Below are 23,998 nucleotides of genomic sequence, written 5' to 3'. Positions count from 1 at the left end.
CGCCAAAGACGCCTCGGCGTCACTTGTGTTCGCACTTGTGTTGCAAACGCTGGGTCTGCCCCTCACCTCTCTGCACGACGTCGAGTGTTGCTTTGGAGCCCAGGCCCAGAGGACTGGTCTCCTTCTGACACCGACTTACAGACCTTTGTACTCTCTTGATGGTATAGACTGACAAAACATCTCCTGGCCTTCCCCTCCAGCCTCAGCGGCTCCCTGGCCCATCCCTGGCTTTGCCCCATCTACCCAGCTCCTCCCAGTACCACCCTCTCTCCTCTGCTGCTCTGAGGATCTGTTTCATACAGATCGGATCCCGAGATGGAGAAGTGCTCACTTAGCAGAGGCCTGAGGAGCGCCAGGAACGTGTTAGTGGGTCGTCTCCCCTGTGAGATGCTCTGATGACGACAAAACAAGCGGCTGCTCCTTTTTTCTGTATAAAGCAGATGGGAGCTGCAAGGAAGTTTCCCGTAGGTGAGGATGGTTGTCCCCGCTGCTGATGGCTCATCCTGACTGTCACGGAATGGCGGTGGGAGAACCCGTGGCCGGTTCCAGCAGGGTCCATAAGCTGACACAGATTTAGCCCATACTGGGGCTTAGCCCCTGATGCGTGGTGTGACCTGCTCCCCACCAGCCTCTGTTCAGGTGGCTCCTGGCTCCAGCCCTGGCTCGATGTCCCCGGTGACTCTAGATGGCCCGTCCTGGGCTGGCGCCAGGGCCCGGTGCTGGAAGTGTGGGACAGGAGCACCCATTTTGCTGGGTCCTTGCACACCCTTAGGTGGCGCTGGGCCCCGAGCACCGGCACCTGCCTTACAGGAGCTCCTCCGCTCCTGCTTCACCTTGTGATGTAGGTTTCCAGGGCTCGGTGTCACCAAGTGTAGCTGTAATGTCCCCAGATGCTCCTGTGGTCTGTCCACTTGGAGCCAGCCAGCTCACAGGGCCAAGCGACCGCAAACCAAGGACACGTCATCTGGGAGTGGGGTGGCCGGCTGCTCCTTGTCCACTTCCACCTCACACCTCTGTGAGTTCATCCCCGCTCTCCGTGTCCCCGTGCCGCGGTTGTGCCCACAACGCGCCCGGTCACTCTGAGTGCACAGGCCATGGATGTTGCATCACCTGCAGCAGCAGATATTCATAGAATCGCAGAATGCTTTGGGATGGAAGGGACCTTTCCAGGCCATCCAGTCCGTCCCTCCTGCGATGGGCAGGGACATCTCCAACCAGATCAGGTTGCTCAGAGCCCCGTCCAGCCTGGCCTTGAATGTTTCCAAGGATGGGGCATCTACCACCTCTCTGGGCAACCCCTGCCAGTGTTTCACCACCCTCAGCATAAAAAAGTTCTTCCTTGTATCCAGTCTGAATCTCCCCTTTTTTAGTTTAAAACCATCACCCCTTGTCCTGTCGCTACAGGCCCTGCTAAAAAGCCTGTCCCCGTCTTTCTTATAAGCCCCCTGTAGGTATTGAAAAGCCGCAATCAGGTCTGCCCACAGCCTTCTCCTCTCCAGGCTGAACACCCCCACCTCTCTCAGCCTGTCCTCACAGCAGAGGTGCTCCAGCCTCTGCTCATTTTTGTGGCCATAGCCACATATCCATTTTTGTGGATATTGCATCACCAGCAGCCACAAGTCACTGGTGTGGGTCCAGGGAGGGTGAGGGCTGGGGTAAGGGGCAATGGGGGTGAGAGCAGGGGAGCAAGGCTGGGGCTGTCTGGGGGCACAGCCAGTGTCTGCTGACGGGCATGAAGAATCGGAGCCGCAGACGGTGGGGGACGCGGTCGGTGAAGGCGGAGAGGAGCAGGAAGAGCAGCAAAGCCTCTGAGTCAGGAGGGGACACTCACTGAGTCGCCCTCGGGACTGATCGGTGCCTTTGGACTCTCCCGCAGCTCCCCAGCCACCCGGCTAATTAAACCAAAGAGGGGGCAAAGCAAAAAAAAAATTAAAGATCAAACAAATGAACGCATCCTTCAGCCTCGCTGTGACACTTTGCAGAGGAACGGGGCCGTTTCCTGCTGCTGACCCCCGGCAGGGTTTGCCCGGGACCTTCAGCCCCAACCTAGCAAACAGCCGTGTCACCAGGGCGTGGTGCTCGACACAGGGGACGATGTCACATCCACCTGCGTGCTGAGCTCACCTGCAAGCGGCTTTTCCAGCATTTTGCAGCTGCCTTGGAGAAGAGCCAGCAACCGGTGTTTCCCAGCTCTGCTCCTCCGAGGTAAGGCGAGCTCCCAAGGTGTGTTTGGGGACGAGGGGCGGCACGTCACCAAACTGTGGCACGCGGGGTGCTGCCCCTATGGGGGTGTGGGGGCTGCCTGCATGACCGGGGGCGGTGGGGATTGCCGGGCTGCCAGGACCAGCCGTATCCCTTCCCAGGACTCGCTCCTCATGCAAAGGAGTCACCCGCTGTGCCCAGGGCCACCAAGTCCTGCAATAAAAGTTCCTGGGGCATTTGCCGTCGCGCCCCAGCAGTGTGCAGTTCCTGCACACCAGCCTGTGGCCGGGGTGATGCGGCTACACAAAACTCCTTCTGGGAGCATCCCCCTCAGTGAAATCCTGCTACGCCCTCCGCCAGCTGATGCAGCTTGAGGGGACAGACCCTGACACCCGTCCCCTGCGCGGTGCGAGCCATGGGGTCCCTGGTGCTCCCTGGCATGGGGAGGGAGGCTCCTCAAGTCTTGCGCCAACAGACTCTTTTACATGCTGGAATATGCTCTCGCAAAGATAAAAATCTGGGTTTATTTTTGTTGCTGCGGCGGATGAATTGGGTATCGCTGCCGGCTGGGCCTTTCCCAAACCCAACTGCAGCTCCTTGGCTAAAAGCAAGCGTTAGGGGAGTTCCCCAGCTCGCTCCCAGCCCACAGGTTTGGCCCTGCAGACACGCAGCGGGAGCAGTGCGGCTTCCCTATGCTGGCGCTGCGGACCCCGGTGGGTGTCCCAGCCCATGCCCCTCCGAAACTCTGGGGCCAGTGGGGAAGGAGCCTCTGCACAGCCTGGCCTGGGTGCCGAGCAGCATCACCCTGACAGAGGGACAGTACCGGCCCCGGCTGTCACCCTGCTCTGTGTATCCCAGCTCCTGGTGGGACAGGAGCAGCTCTTGGAGAGATGTTGCGAATGGGTGATGTAGAACGCTTAAGGACTCGCCACCAAAGGTATCAGCAAAAGTCATTTTAATATGATGTTGTAAAAGTGCGACTTACCAAAGTTCGATGGCAAGGTTCACTCTATTAATTACTGTGTGGAAGAATCATGCAAAGGAAAATTGAGTTGCACTCGAGTTAGAATGATTCACAGAGAGACCGGGGATGCAAAGAGTAAGGAAGAGCCTCCCGCTGAGTCACGAGGTTCAGAGTAGACCCTCTCGCTTTCTAAACTCCTGATGGAGCTTAGGTGCGGCTAGGCCCAGTCTTAGTCTCAGACTTGGACAACGGTTTATGTCTAATGGAAGAAATACAAAGAGTAAGAGCCTCCTGTTGAGTCACAAGGTTCAGACCCTCTTGGTTTCTAAACTCCTGATGAGGCTTAGGTGCGGCTAGGTCCAATCTTAGTCTCAGACTTGGTCAACGGTTTATGTCTAAGGGATTGTATATGAAAAATTTATATAATGTTTCATTAGTATCAATTCAGTATGCAATCAAAGTTACCAAGACAAAATCAAAGTTACCATACTACAAGGTTATGCGCAATATCAGTCGCTTACCAAAGATCTGCTGTCGGTAAAAGGTCTCTCTGCCTCGCAGAGCGACCTTGAGAGGCGTCCCAGCTCAAGGGGAGATCACCGCCATGCAGCCGTGCTGCCTAGCAGGGAGGGCTCCAAGAAGGCTCACTTTGGCCGTTGTATTTATAGGATAAAGTGCAGGCTTGCAGTCAAATGACATGTGATGGAAAAGGTCTGCAGGAGACTCCTTGTACCCACAACTTTCTTTGTTCCGTGATAAATGAGTCTTGGAAAAGCCACCGGCTATTCATGTGTCAATCGCAGGATCGGTGTTCCAAGCTCATATGCATCCATGCTCACTGTGTGGCTCTGCTCCTTTGTGGGTTTTCAGAGAACAGATTGAAACTAGAGGAGTTCACAGCCCGGCTACGGCTCAGGCCTTTACCTCTTTTGGAGCCTGCACCAAACCACTGCCAGTCTGGTCAAGGGGTCGAGTGCATCCGTCACAAGAGACACCTGAAATTGGGGATGGCTACACTGGAGGGAGAGGAAGCGGTGCCATCATGTCCATCTGGCATCTCCAGAGCAGAGCCCAACCTGGGTCAGCTCAGCTGGGCTTCATGCACGAGAAGGACAAGGGTCTGGCATGACCTGAGCTACCACAGGGGCATGAGGGCTCCTAAAAGAGACAGCTGGGAATGGATGGTCCCAGGGACCTCCATCTCCACCTGCATCTTGGCATGGGCAAGATGCACCTGGTCACACCTGGGGACCGTGTGACCTCCTCAGAGCAGTGGTGGCTTTAGCACCCTGATGTGGTGGATGGCTCCCGGTCAGGAGCTGGGAGCTGCTTTGTTGGAAAGACCCTGGGGTCGTGGTTCGAGCAGTGTCCTGCCTTGCCCAGGGCTCGTGGGAACAGAAGCCACTGTATGAGGGCAAGGCTGTGAGAAGAGCAGCCACCGATCCATGGCAGTGGCTGAGAGGAGGATGGTGCGGGAGAACAAGAAGGAGGATGTGGCTGAGGGGTGCTGTTTGTTTGCATGGACAAACTGGTGCTGGGAGATGTGGAGCTGCTGGAGTCGGTGGCACAGTTGGTGCCATGGCTGAGTCCTGGGACCTGGAGGTGGGCTGTGTCTCTGGAGCAGGCCTGTCATGCGGAGATAGCTAGAACTGCCCCAAAAGTAAAGCCAAGTCTTGCAAGCCCTAACTGGGAGCAGCTGCTGACCACACAAGTCCACGTGGGAGGGTCAAGGGAGGAGGGAATGATGATGGGCAGATAGTTCCTGCCTCAAATTCTCACACTGGGACTAAAAACCTGCTAAACTGAGTAAGATGTCTCCAAATACCTCTTGAGGCAGATGCCAGCCACAGTCCCGTTTCAGCTGTGGGGGCTGGCTTTTGCTGTTATCACGATTGGCAGCTGTCACTCATAGAATCATAGAATGTCCTGAGTTGGAAGGGACCCACAAGGATCATCGAGTCCAGCTCCTGTCCCTGCACAGGACAATCCCAAAATTCACACCATATGTCTGAGGGCGTTGTCCAAATGCTTCTTGAATATTGTCAGGCTTGGCGCCATGACTGCCTCCCGGGGGAGCCTCTTCCAGTGCTCCACCACCCTCTGGGTGAAGAACATTCATTTCAGATGAGGCTTTGCGAGGTGCAGGCTGAAGTCCAGGTCCCTTCTTGCCATGTGCTCAGGTTGTGTGGCAGGGACTTGAGCCACCCAACACCTCCCCAGCCACCGGGGAGGAATGGCCTAATTTCCGTTGGGCTTTAAGGCTGAGCATGGCCATCTTAAATATCTGCACATCATCTGCTGTAAGCCTGTCTCTGTGAGGCGGCTGGATGCGGAGAAAGGCAGGTTTGTCTTCGGTTGCCCCAAAACTCGGTGCAGAGCCTGGGTTTGTAATTTGGGACCCCTCTGTCTCACAAAGGTGGTCACCCCATGGTACCCATCCAGTGGTGCTGGGGGCACAGGGCATGACGTGCTGCCATCTCCCAGGCCTCCTGGCTGGAGAGACGAAGATGTTAGAGCTGAGCGCGGACTGAAAACACTGGGTATTTCTCCCGGCTGGGCTCCAGCGATGGTGCCAAGCCCACACAGCAGGTCTGTGGTGTGTGCTGGGCACCTGGGACTCCTGGCAGCTCGTGCCCAGGGCTTTCTCAGCCCTTTGACCCCTCAAAGGTCCGGGTTTGTGTGTGGGACAAAGCCTTTGCGAAAGCTTCTCCATCACCTGCTCTCTGTGGTTGAAACTCTTCAGCCTTTTGCAATGTTCTTTGCAGAGGGTTCGTAATCCTGGCAGCAAGCCTGACTGATTTATTTTTTAACCTTTTATTTTCCTACATGCCAGCAAAGGACAGCTTGAGCAAAAACAACTGTTGCTCAAAAAGAAGCTCTTAACTGGAGAGCTCGCCTCTTCCAGCTGCCTCTGGCCACTGTCACCGTCCCTTCTCCCACACTGCCACACTCCCACACTGTAGATCAGACACATCCAGTCCATGGATGCTTACCACCAAAGAGAGCAGAAGGTAGCTTCACCCCTTGGTGCTCAGGGGTTGGTTAGACACCTCCCTTCCCATCTCCAAAGCACCAGCCCATGCCTTCAGCTGCATCTTTGCTGCTCAAGGACACAGGGACTGTGGCCAAGACACGCATGGAAGGAAACCAGGGTTGGTAGAGCGTCTTTCAGAGGGTTGTAGGGTCAAGAGCAAGGCACCAAGATTGGAAAGGATCATTTTGGTTTATAATTTGTGGAAGATGTAGGGACAACACATAGGTGTCAGGGCTGGGAATTACATGACATCCTGGATAGTGGCTGCCTTTAGTGATCCCAGAGTTTGTCTCGCATTAGCTGTATTGGCTTTTACAGCCTTCCTTGGAGTGGAGCTGAGACGCAGTGACCATTGGGAAGCTGCTGGCTGCAGGCAGGTCTCCAACCACGCCAGGGGCCCAAGGCTGCCCACGCCTTTGTTTTTCTTGTGTCTTTGATAACTTTCACATGCTGAGAGCATTCACAGCCAAAACACTAACTCCACAGCCAGCTCTCACCCAGGCGTATCTTTTAGGAAATGGCCTGATTCATGTAAGTGAACGTTAGATTTTTATCGCTAAAGTGTCTGAAACACCTTTCAAATCACTGCTGCCCGAGAGTCTCCTTTGTGCTGGCTCTAGCACTTGGATCACTCCAAAGACTTACAAAGTACTTTGTGGTGCAAGACCCCTAAACCTCTCTGCAGCAGGGGTCCCTGCTCCCTGCGGCTGCCCCCCTGGTGCATCGGCCGTGCTGGGGCTGCCGGGGACAGAGCTGGCTCCGGCCGGGGCGGCGGGGGAGGCTGACTGCAGGGCTGAGCTGGAAGCCGGCTGTTGCAGGCTGCTCTAGCGTGGCTCAGCAGCATCCTGGCACCCCTGAACGGGGCTTTACAAGCAGCATATTTGTGCCTTGAAGGGGCAAGTCTCCATAGTTCCTCCTCTGCCCCCAGAGCTGCCCACACCACCACCCTGACTGCCTCGACCATGTCCATTGCTGGTGTGGTCCTCATGCCACCCAGTGCTCTCAGTGCCTTGCTGCTTTTCTTGCTTTTTTATTTAAGGCTCCCAAAGAGCTACAGGAACGCTAATCCCACCCAGCTTACCAAAGCTGGTGCATCCCTGTGTCCTGGGAGAGCCTGGCTGGTGGGTTGGGGTGGCAAAAGCAACATTTGCAGCAGAGCAGGTCCTCTGGTTTCTTCCTCCACCAGCAGTACATGGGCTTCGTGTGTGAGTGCCATCATAGTCTGGGATGTGGTAACAGTGTTGTCTGGTTATCTCACACACAAACATTCCCTCGACCGACATAAGAGGCTTGGCTGCCCATGCCAAGTTATTCCTGCTGGGAAAATGAGCGAAGCCTGGCAGCCCTGCCAAGAACAGCCGCTTAGCCCTGCCTGTAGGGAGAGGAGCTGGGGGTCGCCCCTGCCTGGGGCTGCCTCCACATGTGCGCCCCTCGGAGCTCTGGACCTGCCTGCAGCCCAGCTTCCCAGCTCTCCCTGAATCCTCATAATTTAGCTTTGGGTTTGTGGTTTTTTTCCCAATAAGCTCTCATGTCAGAGACATGTCTTACTTGCCTGTAGGCAATGGCAAACTGCAGCCCTCAGCTCAGCTTTGAACTCCTGGGACCATTGCGACAGGCAGTCAAAAAGTTATTGGAGAGCACCTAGAAAATGAAGAGAGAAATAGTGTTTCATCTAGATTTATCAAGAAACCATGCTACCCCAATCTGACACCCTTCTCTTATGGGTGACAGCCACTCCGAAGACGAGAGAGGGCAAGGAGAAGGCATCATGCTTAGGAAGGGTCGCTGAGCGGCCTGGCCGGCTGCTGGTAGGTGAGATACAGAGGTGGCTTTGTGGTTTCCCTGGCTAATGGCCAATGTGTGCAAAAGCAAATGTCACCTTAGGAGCACACGAGTCTCTGCCCTGACATGGGTGCCCTGAAACTGCAGCCCCCAGTTTCAGGGTTGGTGTTCCCAGGACTTCATCTATAACTTTTACAGAATAATTTAGAGAGTTGGCAAGGCTGCAGTTGAAAGCACAGGTCCATTGTGAGTCACTGCTCTCAGAAAGACGTGATGAGAAGTGTGGAGCAAGTGCTGAAAGCCCAGAGCGGAGCAGCCAGGATGGCGGGGGCACAAGGAGGAGGAAAGGCTGAAGGAAGGGAGGCTGCAGCAACAGTGACCTCTCTGGAGCAGCTTCTCAGAACCTTTGCTGAGACTTTGAGGAGAGAGAGAAGTGTTGCAGAGTGCCACAGCTCAGTGACACGAGATGACCTAGCAGCGGGCGAGGGGATATGGGGTGTCTGGCTGTCCACAGCTCACCCACCACCGCGGCAGCGGGAGCTGGCTACATCATGGTACTAGCTGCCCTTGTCTAAACCAGTTTGGCTGCTCAAGGGAGACCTCCCATAGCCAAAGGGTTTCCTGGTCTCCTGCAAATATCTTCCAGCATTTGCTGAGGGACACCTCCATCACATCACCCTTTCACCTTTCTCCTTGTTTCCTTATGGCCCTGTTGATTGCATTGGAGGCAATCGAGCATCTCCAGAGCTGCTCGCCTCAGTCTCCCTCCTGTGCTGTCCCCAAGCACTCACTGTGACACCAGTGAAAGGGAAAACCCTGCCCTAAGGGTGCTTCATCCTCCTTTCTCTGTGCTCCCTGATCTCAGGAAGAAAAAACCCTCAGGATGCCCAGGGCCAGAGGAGAGCCCATGCCTCTTGTGAGCCAGATCTGAGACACCCCGACCTCATCTTCCACCTTGGCACTCTCACCCCCAGGCAACACAGCTGGTGAGTGAGCAACGAACAGCCTCACCCTCCTGGAGCATCCCTCTGCCACGTCCCTCCATCCCAGCACACACAGAGCCCATCACCGCAGCGCTGGGCAGCATGTCCCCCTCCCAGCAGGGAGCTGGTGCCTGTTCCCCAGGCACCCTGCCCTGCGGGACTCAGCCGGCTCCACTGTCAGTATCGAAATACTGACATTTTTATTGATATCACTAATCTCGTGGATCTCACAAGGATGCAGGTGTTGTGCTAAGCCCCATCCGAGCTCCGTGGGAGATGGAGCCGCCCCAGGACCAGCACCTGCTATGTTGTAGCTGTGCCCAGGGAAGGGGAACAGACTGGGGTGTCTGTGGCCGGCTCTAGGCACAAGTCCCTGACCCAGAGCACCCACAGCTGAGAGGTGGCACCAAGACAGTCGCAGTTAGGGCAACTGGGGCATGTTTAATAAAGATACACACTGGGAAAGATACTAGGGAGGAGGAAAGGTCTGGTGTGCTATTTGCCAGCTGGGAGCAGCAGGCATGGGCATCCCAAAGGCAGTTTTAAATGGCCCCAATTCCACCAGTCTTGCTGGAATCGGACTGGAAGGGAGGGCTGGAGCTGGTCCCTACTGGGACAAGTCGCAGCAAGACCCGGGGTGTGTCTGGAAGGGGAACGGGAGGCAGGAGCGTGCGGTGCAGCTCACCCGGAGACGTGGGACCTGCACAGAGCCACTGCCTGCACCTCCCACGGCCAGAGCTGGGGTGACCTCGTGGTGCAGAAGTTAAATGGCGGGGAAATGAGAGAGACTCTTTTAACTCTGAGTCAGGGTGTTTTCCTTTCAGAAGGCACAGGGAAGATGTTAGCAATGAAGGTGAGCTCATTTCACAAACACCAGTCATCTCAGTGACTGGCAGCAATGGCTGAGCTCAAACCCCGCAGAGCCTCCGTACCAGCCTGGCAACTTCCTTCTGGGTCTCACAGAGTCATTTCAAGGGCTGCAGACAAAGAAATATATGTCAAAAGCAGATCAAACAGGCGTGTGTGTGTACTCTAGCCATACTTCTCCATAGCAGATTTGTCCGCCTGCAGTCAGAAGAATGAGACATTTAGGTCACTTTTTCAGTTAGGAGCAAACAGCACCTTTAGCTCTCACCAGAGCACATCCCTGAAGGCAAACAGGGCTGGGGCTCATCAGCACCGAGGACCCGAGGGGAGCCACGTGAGAGCGGGTGCTCCTGTGGGCCAGGCACCCCATGGCTCTTCCAGGTCCTGCGATGCTCCACGCTCGGGCACCACATCACCCTGAGACCTGGCCTGCGTTTTAACAGACAGACACCCCTTTGGGGGGGATTACCTGAAGAAAACTGAGGGCCGGACTGTATGTGGCACGGAGCCGGCATGTTGTCACCCCGCCAGAGCCCAGCCAGGGCAGCCTCGCCTGGGAGAGGTGCAGGGCACTGCGCACGGACCAGGCGCGGGCACAAGGAGAACAGCCTTCTCCCTCCTGGAGTGCAAAGGTGGAAGGAGAAGGGGCTGGTGCTCAGCCAGTTCAGCAGGAGGCGGTAAAAGCTAAGTTAATTACCTAATTATTTAATCAATGGGCCTCTATGGGAGCCCACACAGGGAGCAGATGCAGGTGCAATCGGGGCTGTGTGTGATGCCGTGTGCTGGAGACACGATGCAGCTTTGGGAAGATGTTCTTCAGCAAGCCTTTCGCCTGGCCCCATTGGGGCTCACGGGCTCTGCGTTCCCCCCAGCTTGCTGTGCCTCCTCCCAGCGCTATCCTTCTGTTGCCCTAAAATTTTTGCAAGGAGGATTTTGTCAACAAAATTATTAAGGCTTTACCTGTGACTTGGCTCAGGAATATCTAGTGTAAACTGAAGAAGTACTAACTTTTATTGATTTTTTTTAGCTGAACTATTAATAGATAATATTACCTCTCCCAGCAAAGCCTCTCTCCTGGCTCCCACCCCTGTATCTGCCTTCATCCACCAGCCCAGCCCGTGGGGGTCTGTAGGATGGCAGACGGGCCCCAGGAAAGAGGGTGCTGGGAGAATGGGTGTTCCTGGTCCCCCTCGGTCAGGGCAGCTTGGAGCCCTGCAGCTCCTGCTGGGTTTCAGGGAGGAGGAGAGCTACAGCACATGGAGGAACTCCCCTGGAACCAGAGTTTCCTTGAGCCATCCATATGCCGCATGCCCTTGGCCTGGGCACAGCCCCATCCTGTAGCTCTGCCCTGAGCCCCTCCAGACCTTCGGCACCCTGATGAGCTGGTTGCTCAAGGGAAGTGCTGGTGAACCTGGTTCTCCTGCTTTTGCACATCCACATGTTCTCCCAAGAGGACGGTGGGCACTCAGGACCCCAGGAGGTGAATAAAGGGCTCTGGTGGATAGACGATGTCTCCTGGCCACACTCATGGCTGTGAGGTGTACAGCTGCTGTGCAGGGAAGGGACACATCTGCCCATGCTAAAAGGAACCCGTGCACCACAAATACTGTTTTCACGGTGAGCAAAGCACTGCCACGTGCGATTGCCCGTGCTCTGCTCACTCATGTCCACAGGGTGCTCCCACCAGCTTGGACCCGATCTCCAGCTCTCTGGGGCTGTGCCCATCTCAGGAGCAGGGCTGAGTCTGGTCCTGCCATCCTTGCTAGGACAAGGTCCATGGAAGATGGGTGGCTGAGGGCTCCTGCAACTCCAGAGCACCGGGACTGCTCCAAGGCCCCCTTGGATTGAACACAGCTCCTTGAGGGACCGGATCCCTGAGGTAGGGCCACAGACCATGGGTGGGACCATGGGGCCATGTGTCCCTGTCATGGCACATGTCCCCACCTGCCTGAGTGCATTGTCCCACTCACCACATTCATGAGGGGTCCATTGCTCTCAGAGGCTGCGGTGGTGGGCCTGGAAGCATTGCAAAGCTTGCATTTGGTGCGTGGCCCCAGCTGCAGCCCAGTTCCCTACTGGGACAAGCTCCAGGCTGGTTGCAGACCTGGAGCACTCCTATCCATCCCTTCTTTCAGCAGCCCAGGAGACCCCGCCATGCACCACGGCCAGTCACTGCCGTGTTGCTTAGTCCCAGCAAGGTCTGTCCTTCACTGCCCTTGTGCTCACGTGGACCAGGGCCGTTCCCGGCTGGGCTTGCCCCAGGCTGGGGGCAGCAGGTTTGCCAAAGGGCTGAGCCTGGCAAAGAGACCCAGATTCCTGGGAACAGAGACAGAAACAGCAGCTCAGACAGTCCCACTGCCTGGAATAAGCGGATGGAGTCACCACAAGCCGAGGGAAATCACAGCTCCCTCCCAGCTGGGAAATCATTACCTGTCCTTCTGGTGTGGGAGGCAATTAAGATGTTATCACGTAACTTCTGGAACTATTCGTTTGTTACAAAAGAATCAGGAAACTTAAACTGAAGAGTTGCTCAGCCTGGGTTTGGAGGCAGAAGCCGGAGGGTTTGGTCAGCTCTGGGTGCACACAGCCACCGCGCAGTGCCGCACATCCAGGAGGGACCGGGGCCGGCCGGTGCCTCTCTGTTCTGCATGTAGGTGAGTCTCCCTTGCTCAGGACAGCCCTGTCTCAGCCGCTGTGTGGTCAGTGGGGGATTTCCAGACCTGGGAAGGTAGCAGACACTCATTCATCCACTTCCAGTGCAGACATGTGAGTCCAAAAGTGTTGCATGGAGGTGGGAACGCAGGAGTGGTGGCACCCCCTGGGCTCCAGGCACGCGCCTCACCAGCACACGAGCCACCGCAAAGGCAATTGCCGTGGGAAGAGGGGCTGGCCTGGCGGTCTGAGCCCCGGCCGGCAGCAGCGTACAGCACAGGCACCCAGCTCGGTGCAAGCTGCAGATAGATGTGGCCCGAGACAGAGCACCCAGGGACAGCTGCACCCCCGATTTCACAGGGTGGTACTTTCAGTGCTCACAGTGGGACCTCTGAAACCACCATCCCTCCAGCCGCAGGGAAAGGTGCTCTGGGAAGGTCGCAAGCAATGAGGGCTCCCCAGCACGCATTTCCCTTCTGGCATCGCTGTGTTCGACTCAGCTGAGATAAGGCAGCTGGGAGCTGGATCTTTCCATTGATCACCCTTGTGATAGCCCTGGCAGCCTCTTACCAGGGATCTGAATCAGCAGGAAGCAGCTTCGCTGTATTGCCAGAGAGAACAGGTCCCCACGTCCACCAGCCCTCCCCGTCCCAGGGCAGGGGTGCCAGGGCTCTGTGCCTGGGCTGTGATACCCTGCTCGCGCCGCTGAGCCTGGAACGCGTGCCCGGGGTGATGGAAGGCTGCTGGCAGAGCTGGGGGCTGCGAGGACCTGATCCCTCCCCACTCTCCTCGCTCTCCTTGGGGTCCCTGTGTTTGCAGGGACCCCCAGCCCAGGAGCAGCTCAAAGCTGGGCCACACACGGGGAAGGGGTGACCACAGTCCCAGCTGGGCCAGGACGATGTCTTGGCCCTCTTGGCCTCTCCTGTCTCCCCTGGCAAAGCTCAGTGAGGATTGCTGAGACCCCCCCCAGCAGGGCCATCCTCCTCCTCGGGTGTGATTTTCCTTCTCATTGTAATAAAACTTATTACCAAGGCACGTACCGTTCTCTGTGTGATTTCAGGGCGCTGGGTACTGGAAATATCACTCTCACCTCTTGTAGACCTTGTAGAGACTCATAATGTAAATATTAAGACTGGTGAGAGCAAAGAGAACAGAAATGTGTGAGTTTGTGTAAAAGCACAAAGCAGCAGGGGGAAAAGGGTTAAAAGGAGAGGTATGTGCTAATTGCTGCAGGGCTCCTATGTGTGATTTCATTCAAATGAGGAGGAGGAACTAATTGGCCAAAGATAAGGTGTGAGATTATGCTGAGCCATAAATAGACCTGTAAGACAAACAAGGGAACAGATAGCCAAGAGTTTTGCCTAAGGCTGATGAGGTCGGAGGTAAAATGATGGGGAAAGCATGTTCAAGCAGTATCCACTTTCAAAGGATACAAAAGGCAAGTCCAGGCTGGGTTTGCTGCTAGCGGCGGAGGAGCCAAGAGTCACAGCAAGGACTCGCAAGCCAGCTCTGAGTGATCCCACCTGGGGACACACATCTGGGTGCTGCTGGGTGCACGAGTCTGGGAGTGCCAGCAGGTGAGCTGACCTTGCTTACATGCTGTAAAATAAAACCACCTTCCTCTTCTACAGTATCTCACGTTGAGGGTTTTTTTTGCAGTTTCCCATGCTCTCCTCTGTTTGGTGCAGTGTTTCTTCTGCTCCTCCAAGACCTGATCCTTCCCAGTAGTTGTGAGCTGAGCAGCAGTGGGTGCGGGACCTGGAGGACTGTTGCGATCCCATCACAGCTGTGCCAAGGTGCTGGGCAGCCAACCCCTCTTTCCTCCAGCCCCCCCTATTTTATCCTAATATTGCTTTTCCCAGGGAAAGAGTTGATTATCCACCAGGATTTCCAAGTTACACAGCTTGAGAAAGTGTCAGCCTGAGGCCAGCTTTCAGAGCTGATCTCCTTGCAGCTAGCCTTGTTCCCAGCTGGCCATGGCCAACCACCTCTCTCCTGTGTTTGGGTTTGCAGGAACCTTCACCACGATGTCCGCTGACAAGCAGCACTTCACCACTGCCATTGTCGGGGTGCTGATCGCACTCTCCATCATTGCCCTTGTTCTCAGCCTGGTGAAGATTGAAGATGTCACCCTGCCACCCACAGTCAAGGTGAGCCCAAAAGAGGGTCCCCAAGCACCACTGCAGAGACCAGTCACCTTGAGCAGGTGCTCAGAGGCAACAGCTTATCTTCAGGGTTAGGAGGTGGTCAGTAGGACCTGCCTTGTAGTAGCTAGGTGGGTGTTTTCTTCCCACCTGAAGATGCAGGCAGAAGAAATACAGCCTGACCACCTTGAAGTCAGGGGGAGAAGCCTCATCTGAAACTAGCCACCATGCTATGTGCTTGACATGTTTCAAGGAGATTACCTTGGGGCAGATCACAAAATCATAGAATTGTTAAGGTTGGAAAAGACCTCTGAGATCATTGAGTCCAACCTGTTAACCTAACTGCCTGGTTCACCTCTAAACCATGTCCCCAAGCACCACATCCACACATTTTTTGAACACTTCCAGGGACTGTGATTGTACCACTGCCCTCGGCAGCCTGTTCCAATGCCTGACCACTCTCTCCATGAAGAAATGGGTAAGGATGGTAGGAAGAGATGGGTAGGGCAAAACCTCAGCCCTGCCAGAGCACCAAACCGCAGGGTGATACACCTCCACATGGCCTTTGCTCCTGCCAGCTCCCTGTCCTAACCCACTCGCACCACAGCACAAGCATCATGGCTCCTCCCCGTCCCGCCCCTGCAGCTTGGCATCCCACCCTGGCTGCTGGAAGAGGGTTGGCATGGTTTTAGGGTGAGGCGGAAGGCTTTACAGGGGAGAGTCATGAGGTTGGGTGCTCCTGGACTGGGGCTGATGTGGCCCTGCCAGTCTCTGCCCAGGCTGGGTGCAGCCATGGGGCTAGCAGAGAGATGGGGGAGTTGCTAGCCCCAGGGTGGGGCCAGTGTAGACACAAAGAAAAGACAGAAAGAAAATAAAAAAGCATGAGGAAACAACCAAGAAAATACTTGTGTGAGCTGGCCTCACACAGACCTCAGGAGAGGGAATGAAGAAATTGCTCAGTTGCCGTGGGAAATGCCCGTGCTGAGGCCAACGCACTGTCACCACTCTGCTCTGCCACAGTGCAGATAGCTGTGCCTTAGAGAGATGTTTTTTTGGGCATCCTCTGGCCCCACAACCCTGGCCGGGCCATGGTGGGGCCAGGGGCAGGCTGCTGCTCCTCCTGCCACTGTGATGTCTTGGTTTTTCCTTCCAGTATGGGATGGTGTTTGATGCAGGCTCATCCCACACCTCTCTGTTTGTCTACGAGTGGGATTCAGACAAGGAGAACAACACCGGTGTGGTCAGCCAGACCTTGTCCTGTGATGTCCAGGGTCAGTATCCTCCTGCCATGGGCTCGGTGCTGCCCTGCGTGTTCCTGTGGTGCGTGGGATGACCTGGCCCTCCCTGGCTTTGGCCTGCCCACACTGGGCAGCTCTGTCCATCGGGCTGTCACCATTGGCACAGTGGGGAGCCCTGGCTCCAGGCAGGGTGGTCCCTGACTCTCCGCTGGCTTCGCTCCATGGTTGGAGGGTCCTCAGCACCATGTAGTGCCCACACACTCAGTGGGACTGAAGCACCTTGGTGTTGCTCTCGATTTTCATTTCTCCACCTTGGACTGGCCCCAGCTGCCCAAGCTGCTGTCCTGGCTCGGGGAGGTCTCATCCATAGAGCTGGGGACACTGCTGAAAGCATGGGAGATATGGGGAAGCCATAGAAGAGGAATGTAAGTGTGGGTCAGTCAGGTCTTAGGGGACCAGGGGACCCTGGCAAAGCACCCCTTGTTGCTAAGAGGTGACAGATCTCACTGCTCCATGTCCTCTTGCTCCCATATCCCTGTCCCCAGCCATTCCTGTCAGCTTGTCCCAGCCTGACTCTCTTCCAGGGCAGGGCATATCGAGCTATGCCAACAATCCCCCAAAAGCCGGTGATTCCCTAAGAGAGTGCCTGGATAAAGCCCTGAAGGTCATTCCTGCTGCAAAACAGAGGGCTGTCCCAGTTTATCTCGGAGCAACGGCAGGCATGAGGCTACTGAGGTATTGCTGTGGGGCACGGGGGTGACGGAGCAGCAACAGAGCTGCAAGTAGGCACTGCCAGGACACAGTGTCCTGCATGGGGCCAGGCTGCCAGGAGCTCCCAGCTCTCATGCTGCCGTGAGCAAGTGACTGGGGAGTGGGGAGAAGGCAGCCCGGTGGGGACACACGGGTGGCTGAGCTGTCCTGAGCGATTGGCCCTGGGGCAGAGAGGCTGCTCAGAGGTGTCTGTCGGCATCCTGGGATCCCACGCATGCCCAATTCCAAGCAAGAAGTGCTTCTCAGAGCTCTTTGTTTGCTCTGCATTATTCCTTAAACACAAGGGAGTTGAGATGCCACCAGGGGATGTGCCATCTGCCCAGATGGACGGGTGCTGGCGGGGGAGCGGGGCAGAGGTAGGAGGCAACAGGGTGCGGGACCTGACCATGCCTTTCTCCAGCCCGTATTAGCTCTCTTAAAATGTCAACCTTCATTTCATGGTTCTTGGTTTTATGGTTGCAGATATCTAACATCATTTCTGTGCCCTGGCAATCTGACCCTTTCCCTGGGAAGGAGCTGGGTCATAGCCTGAAGGTTACTCGCTTCAGAGAGCGAGCACGTGCCAGCAGCCCCGAGACATCTTCCCCCCCTCACAGGTCTGAAACCAGGCTGGCACCTTCCCGAAAGACCCTCTCGAGCAGCAGCCACCCCTGGCTTTGGTGCAGTCAGTGGGTGCTGTTCAAGCCCGGGTTTTGCAGTACAATCCCCTCTGGCCTCCAGCACTACGAAGATACTTAGGTAGGGAGAGGTGGCCTGGCAAACCTCTGTGTGACTGGGATGAAGCTGCACTGGAGGGAAGAGGTTGCTGTTGCTCCTAGATTTGTGATGCCAAGTCTAGACAGCTGGGATTTACACCGTACGAGCAGCTTTGACAAGTCATGTAGCAGGAAACATCATTTCACACAAACTGCTTGTTGCAAAAAACTGGAGTGTGTGGAATTGGGAGAAACCCCAGACTGTTTCCTGGTGTTTCCTGTGTAGTATCGATGTAGCTGGGTGCACGTCCTGACCTGTGAGTCCTTCTTAGGGAACAGAACAGCTCAGTGGCAGACCAAGTCCTGGCCGAAGTTGCTAAAACCATGCGAGAGTACCCCGTGGCTTTCAAAGGGGCTCGAATCCTTTCAGGAGAGGAGGAGGGGGCTTATGGCTGGATCACTGTCAACTACCTGCTGGACTCCTTCACGAAGGTGGGAGAATGGTGAAACACCCACTCCTTCTTTGCTAATACAGTTTTTCTGATTTTTCTTATGTTAGCTTAGCACAGAAGGAAAGGTCTGGGTTAATGGCTTTTGGGAATGAGCTAGGGGAAGGAGCCAGTTATCCTCTGGCTTACCCACAGTGGAAGAGGAGGGAGAAATCTGGAATGGGGGTGTCCTTGTTAAGAGCTACGGGCACATCTCTGCACCATGTGGACACAGCGAGGTTGGCCGTGCAGCCCAGTGGGGGTGGTTCGCTCCTGCCAGGCTTTGCCTTGCTGCCCTGAGAAGGTCCCTCTCCATGTGGCCCTCCGAGGCCCCAGTTTTGGTTCAATGTGCCAGTCTGAAGGAAGCTTGAACCAAACCTCTTTTCTGCCACCCTCTAGCCCAGCACTGCCACAGCTCAGAGCGGTGCTGGCACCGTCGGGCTCCTGTGCAGGCTGTCGGAGGATTTCTGTCCTCCCCCTTGCACCAGCGCCTCTGCAGCCTGCTCTTCAGGAAGGGCAGCCCCTCCGAGCCAGGTCCCCACCAGCACTTTGGTCTGGGGACCGGTGACTCAGAGCTATGTGAGCCCACACCACGTTGGCACGTCTTGACCATCAGACAGTTCAATCTCTGTTTTTTTCTTGCTCTGACAAACAGCCACGCTGGTTGGGCAGGGAAGGCAATGGGGCCTCACGTACCGAAATAATTGAATTAAATACCCATTGAATTTAGTAACAAAACCTTATTGACTTCAGTGGGATGAGAATTTTGCTTAGGGTAAGACCAGCTGTGTACTACTCCTCTTCCTCTCCTGTCTCGCCTTGGCAGTACTCCCCCAAAGCACACATGTGGGTTCATCCAGAGGCAGCCAACATTTTTGGGGCACTGGATCTTGGAGGAGCATCCACTCAAATCAGCTTTATGCCTGAAGGTTCAGTGATAAATTGGAATAAAGCCTCCAAGTTCACGCTGTATGGGTATAACTACAACATCTACACACACAGCTACCTCTGCTACGGGCAGAACGAGATGCTGAAGCGACTGGCCAAGGAATTAATTGCGGTGAGAGGGGAATTGGGGGGTAATTGAACTCTGCTCTCATGAAACCAACCACAGACTTGTTAATGCATCAAATAAGAACAGGCAATGCTCTTCCAGAGAGGCACCAACAGGGACCGAGAGCAGGTACAGACTCCTTGGAGCAGGGGTAGGCCCATGTGGAGAGGAGCATGGGAAGCATCAGAAGGGAGATCAGGAGATCTCCTGGAGTGCTCAGGAGAGATGCAGGGGAAAAGTTTTTCCCAATAAGAATGGTGAAATATTGGAATAGGGCCTAGAAATGCTGTGGAGTCGCCATCCTTGGAGATATTCAGAACTTGATGGGACAAGGCTCTGAGCAACCTGATCTAGTTGGTCATGCTTTAAGGAGGGGGTTGGCACAGGTACCCCTATAGCTCCCCTCAACCACTCTGTGACTGCACAGACCTGAGAAAAGTGAACTAGAGATCTTTCTCAGGCCATTTTTTGGAAGATCTGAGGGGATCTCAGGGCTGCCTCTTATCAGGAAGAGCAGCCTTGGCGAGCCAGAAGGGTTTGCTCATTCTGCACAGCCAGGAAGGTCCCAGGCGGTGTCCCTGGCTGGGGCTGGAGCTAGAGACAGAGCTAGAGCTGGGCTGGAGAGGGCCTTGAGTGCCCCAAACCATGATCCTGCTGGCCAGGGGAGAGACAAGCTGGGTCCCTGAAATTGGTCTGCCTCTGTGGGAGAGGGAATGAGACAAAGCAGAGCGAGAATTAGTGTTCAGCTGAGACGGGGACTGCAGACAGCCAACAAGACCAGGATTCAACAGGAGGGTCTTTCCCTGCCGAGGAGGTGGGAGATGCCTGCGCCCATGGCTTTGGGGAGAGCACTGGGTGAACCCTGCCACCCAGCATGGGTTTCGAGGAGGCTGCAGCCTGTGATTTTGCTATTCCCAGGAGTCATCCTCCAGCACGCGAGTCGATCACCCTTGCTACCCAAAAGACTACAATGAAACCGTCTCGCTGTCTTCCTTCCGCACCAGCCCCTGCACCAGCCAGAGCGACCCACGCCTGCCCCTCGGTGACAGGAACGTGACCCTGGAGGGCAGGGGCAATGCCAGCGGGTGCCTGGCTGCCGTCAAGAAGCTGTTCAACTTCTCGGCGTGCGGCCAGAGCCCGGACTGCACCTTCGATGGTGTTTACCAGCCCCCGGTCAGCGGGCAGTTCATTGTAAGGCAAATCCCATCCTCCCACCTCCCAGACAGAGCATGGCCCCAGGTGCTGTGGATGTCCCCGGGTGCTGTGGTGTCCCTGCATGCCCCATGGCACTGTCACCTCCCCACAGCAGAACAGGGGCAAGAAGCACCCAAATTACCATTGCCCGAGGGCACAACAGGGATTGCTGCCATCTGGTTTTTGAGCCAGCTCTCCAAAGGGGACCATGTTAATAAAACAGGTTCTTAGTCAAAACCCAAGTTTTCTGTTAAAAAACCCAAAAAGCTTAGCCAGCAGCCTTCAGGCAAGGCTCTGCCTGTGCTCGATGTGCTGCTGTAGCCAGCAGGCACCTACACCCCCAGCCCATCATCTCTGCTGGGACATGGGCAGCGATGCCCTGACACTATGTAATGGTGGGGCAAACCCAGTGAAGGACAAAGTCCACCTCCTGCTTCGAGGGAGATGGGGGCAGCTGCCTGGTGGGGGGGGGGGTTCCCCACTGTAACTCAATGGCATTTCTGCCTCTTGCCTTTCAGGCCTTCTCTGCCTTTTACTATAACTTCAAGTTTCTCAACCTGACCAAGGGGCAGTCGCTGGCCGCTGTCAGGGAGACCATCGAGCACTTCTGCACAAGAAGCTGGGAAGACGTACGTTCCCCATGATGGGAGGCTGTAGGGAAGCTTCACAAGCAAAGGGGTCCTGGGGTGGGGGAAGAGGAGTGGGGACCCCACCAGGGCAAGGCTCCCTGGTTGCTGAGCTGTGCTCTACACAGCGGAGCCATCCCTGAGCTCTGTGAGGGAGGCAGGACCATCCTGCACCCACCCTTGGGGACCCTCCTTGCTCATGCAACATTGGGAAAGGGGCAGCCAGGGCAGGTGAAGGCAGCAAAATATCCCCACCAGCAATGGAGGTGGGGCTGGAGCCCTGGAGGATGGTAAGAGGGGAGCCAGCTGCTGGCACCACGCTGGAGATGTGTCAAATGGGGATGAATAAGGCCAAGAGATGTGGTAGGACCACCATGGGTCAGAGAGCAGGGGTCCCTTGCACAAGGAGGCTGAGATGGGAGAATCTGGGGCAGGAGGAGCTCAAATATGTCTCTGTTTCCATGTGGAGGGTAAATCCTCCTCAAAGGAGTTGCCGTGTATGGACAGGTCCAAAATACCTGCCTGCTTCAGGAGTCTTTTTCTGGATGCTGGTGGCTGCAGAGCCATTGCCCCTCGTGCAGCAGTTGTCAGGGCATTGTCCCTGCGTGGAAATTGCCTGCAAATAACTTCCTTTCCTCCCCAAACATGTCCCCACCCCAGCTGTCTTCTAGCTACCCCAAAGAGAATCCTGAGCGACTGCCTAAATACTGCGCCAATGCCAACTACATCCTCACACTCCTCCTCGATGCCTACAAGTTCAATGAGACCAGCTGGAACAACATCTTCTTCCAGATGAAGGTAGGCAGCAACCCAGCCTGCAGGCAGGAGTAGAGGCAGTGCCGGGGCAAAAAAGCTACCTTCCTGCATCGAGGTGCCGTGAGAGCCATGGTCCAGAAAGCCCTGCTTGCCCCACATCCCAGCATGGCACTGCATCGGGGGCCAGCTACTGCACCCTGTTTAGGCCATGCGGGAGTAGGTGGCCCTGCGTCATCGGTGTGGCTTTCCTGCAGAGCTAACTCATCGTCCCCTCTCTCCTCGGGCAGGCGGGGAGCGCGGATGTTGGCTGGATGCTGGGGTACATGCTGAACCTCACCAACATGATCCCAGCGGAGGCTCCGGTGCAGGTGAAGGGGCACGTTCCTTCCCTGTGGGCTGCAGCCATTGCCTTCATCTGCCTCATGCTTGCCTTGGGGCTTGTTGCCTTTCTCCTGATCTTGTGGGTGTAGGAGCCCAGCTGCATTTCGGAGCATGTTGGGGCTGGAGGGCTGTCTGCACTGCGGTGCCCTGCCAGCAGGACTGGCAGCCTGAGGCTCATTCAACGATGCTGAGCACATTAATCTCTACAGCACTAAAGAACCAAGGTCTGGCCTCCCACGGGGCTGCCCCCAACACACAGACAGGCACCATGTGAGGTTTCCAGAGGAGCTCTGGACCTACTGGGATCCACCTACACACCACAGGAACCCAAGCCATGCCTATATGCCTCCTTACACCTCTGTGCCTATTACAGATCTGGCCTCCATCCCACCAGGTGGCACATGGGGCTGTGGAGAGCCAGCCTGGCCATGGAAGAGCTCTCCAAGTGCCAGGCTGTTAGTGCATGGCTGCAGGCACCTGGTGACAGGGTGCTTCGTGCGATGCTGGGTCTGACCACAGTTGCCAACAGCCAGGCAGGTCCCTGCCGGGTCTGCCAGTGTGAGGGCATGCAAGGCTCTGCGGCATCCCAGCTGGCTCTCCTGAGGGTGTATCATTTGGGTTTATCCGATGGTCTTGGAGACAGAAGGCAAATTGAGCATCCAAAGTCAGAAGCATGGTCCATGCCTTCCTAGACGCTCAATCTCATCTCAATCTCATCTCAATCTCATCTCATCTCATCTCATCTCATCTCATCTCATCTCATCTCATCTCATCTCATCTCATCTCATCTCATCTCATCTTCCTTTTCTTCTGGGATAAAGGGACTGATGTTCCTGAGTGTCTTCCTGGAGACCAGACTGTCCCACCAGCAGAAGGCCTAGACACTGTGGGTGTCAGGCTGAGATTCCAGCAGGCTGTGAGTCCTGCTGTAACCCTGCACACATGGCTGAGCTGGGTCCTGCCCACAACTGTGCCCTTGCTCGTTATCTGCCCTGTGGATGACTCATCTTGTTATTTGCTTCCTGGCAGCAAGGAGCTGACCTTTGGTGTCTTTGCAGAAAGGCAGGTGTCTTGCAGCTCTTGTCATCCAAATAAACGTTGTAAAAGTCAACAAATGGGGAAATGCCTGCTGCTTTTACCCTGAACTGTTACGGTTTTATTGTTTCCGGCTCCCAGATAAGGGTTGGTGATGACAATGGGGACTCAGGGGAGAGTCAACATCACTCGGTGCTATGGGAGATGCCCCTGGAGAACTCACAGCATCTGCCAGACCTCGGAGAGGAGCCAGCAGGGCACAAGAACAGGCCTTTTCCTTCTGAGAGCTGGGGCGTCTCACCTCACCCATCCACTGGCTGCCAGTGGGACTCCCCAAAAATGTAAGGGGGCCCCGGGAGCTGCCCCTGACACGTCCCAGCAGCATTCCCAAATCACCTTGTGTGCTGGAAAGGGAAGGTGAGATGTCTGCCTGGCACAGACACAGGGTGAGGCCAGAGCAGAGGGGAGCCTCATGCAGGAGAGCAGGGGGCTGCTGCCATCCCCCACCTCACAGGGCTTCCCGGTCCTGGGCAGAGCCCGAGTCCCATCTACCGGGCCAGCTTCCCCCATAGCCCCATTGCCACTGCCCCTCTGGCTGGCACAGGATAGGACAGGATAATTTTCAGTTGGAAGGGACCTACAATGATCATCTAGCCCAACTGCCTGACCAATTCAGGGCTGACCAAAAGTTAAAGCGTGTTGTTAAGGGCATTGTCCAAATGTCTCTTAAACACTGATAGGCTTGGGGCATCAACCACCACCTCTCTAGGAAGCCTGTTCCAGTGTTTGACCACCCTCTCGGTGGCCATGGGTGATGCAGGCTTTTATCCCAGGATGGGGCAGGACACATCCACGCCACATCGGGTATCTGCTGAGGCTGTAACCAATGCTGTGATGATCCCCTTGCTGCCAGACAGCCCTTTTCTCTTCCCTGACCCACTGGTCCCACCACCTCCAGCCAGCCCACATCACTGTGGTCTCCATGCCCCCAGCACTGAGCCCCTGCCCCACATGGGTTGCCCAGAGAGGTGGTAGATGCCCCATCCTTGGAAACATTCAAGGTCAGGCTGGATGGGGCTCTGAGCAACCTGATCTAGTGGAAGATGTCCCTGTCCATCGCAGGGGGGTTGGA

At 55.8% G+C, this 23,998-nt stretch overlaps 1 protein-coding gene across 5 annotated transcripts; it reads left to right on the top strand.

The window, feature by feature from the left end:
* The first annotated feature begins 1,722 nt into the window (after positions 1-1,722).
* Positions 1,723-23,979, top strand: LOC104022754 (ectonucleoside triphosphate diphosphohydrolase 8-like). Of its 5 annotated transcripts, none has more exons than XM_087753131.1 (10): positions 1,723-2,205; positions 14,498-14,634; positions 15,782-15,899; positions 16,451-16,601; positions 17,665-17,824; positions 18,647-18,880; positions 19,793-20,065; positions 20,587-20,697; positions 21,355-21,492; positions 21,738-23,979. In XM_087753131.1, exons 2-10 carry the CDS (start codon positions 14,512-14,514, stop codon positions 21,918-21,920), a joined length of 1,491 nt encoding a protein of 496 aa, XP_087609257.1. In that variant the 5' UTR covers positions 1,723-2,205; positions 14,498-14,511; the 3' UTR covers positions 21,921-23,979. The 5 variants fall into 5 exon arrangements, with proteins under 5 accessions (XP_087609257.1, XP_087609258.1, XP_009474786.2 ...); XM_087753132.1 differs by lacking the exon at positions 1,723-2,205 and adding an exon at positions 12,216-12,482; XM_009476511.2 differs by lacking the exon at positions 1,723-2,205 and adding an exon at positions 12,216-12,486.
* Positions 23,980-23,998: the final 19 nt, after the last annotated feature.

The sequence above is a fragment of the Nipponia nippon genome, unplaced genomic scaffold (assembly GCF_047370975.1).
Source record: "Nipponia nippon isolate SJK-2023a ecotype South Korea unplaced genomic scaffold, ASM4737097v1 scaffold_16, whole genome shotgun sequence".
NCBI classification, from domain to species: Eukaryota; Metazoa; Chordata; class Aves; order Pelecaniformes; family Threskiornithidae; genus Nipponia; species Nipponia nippon.
This window is presented reverse-complemented; position numbering and strand designations above follow the sequence as displayed.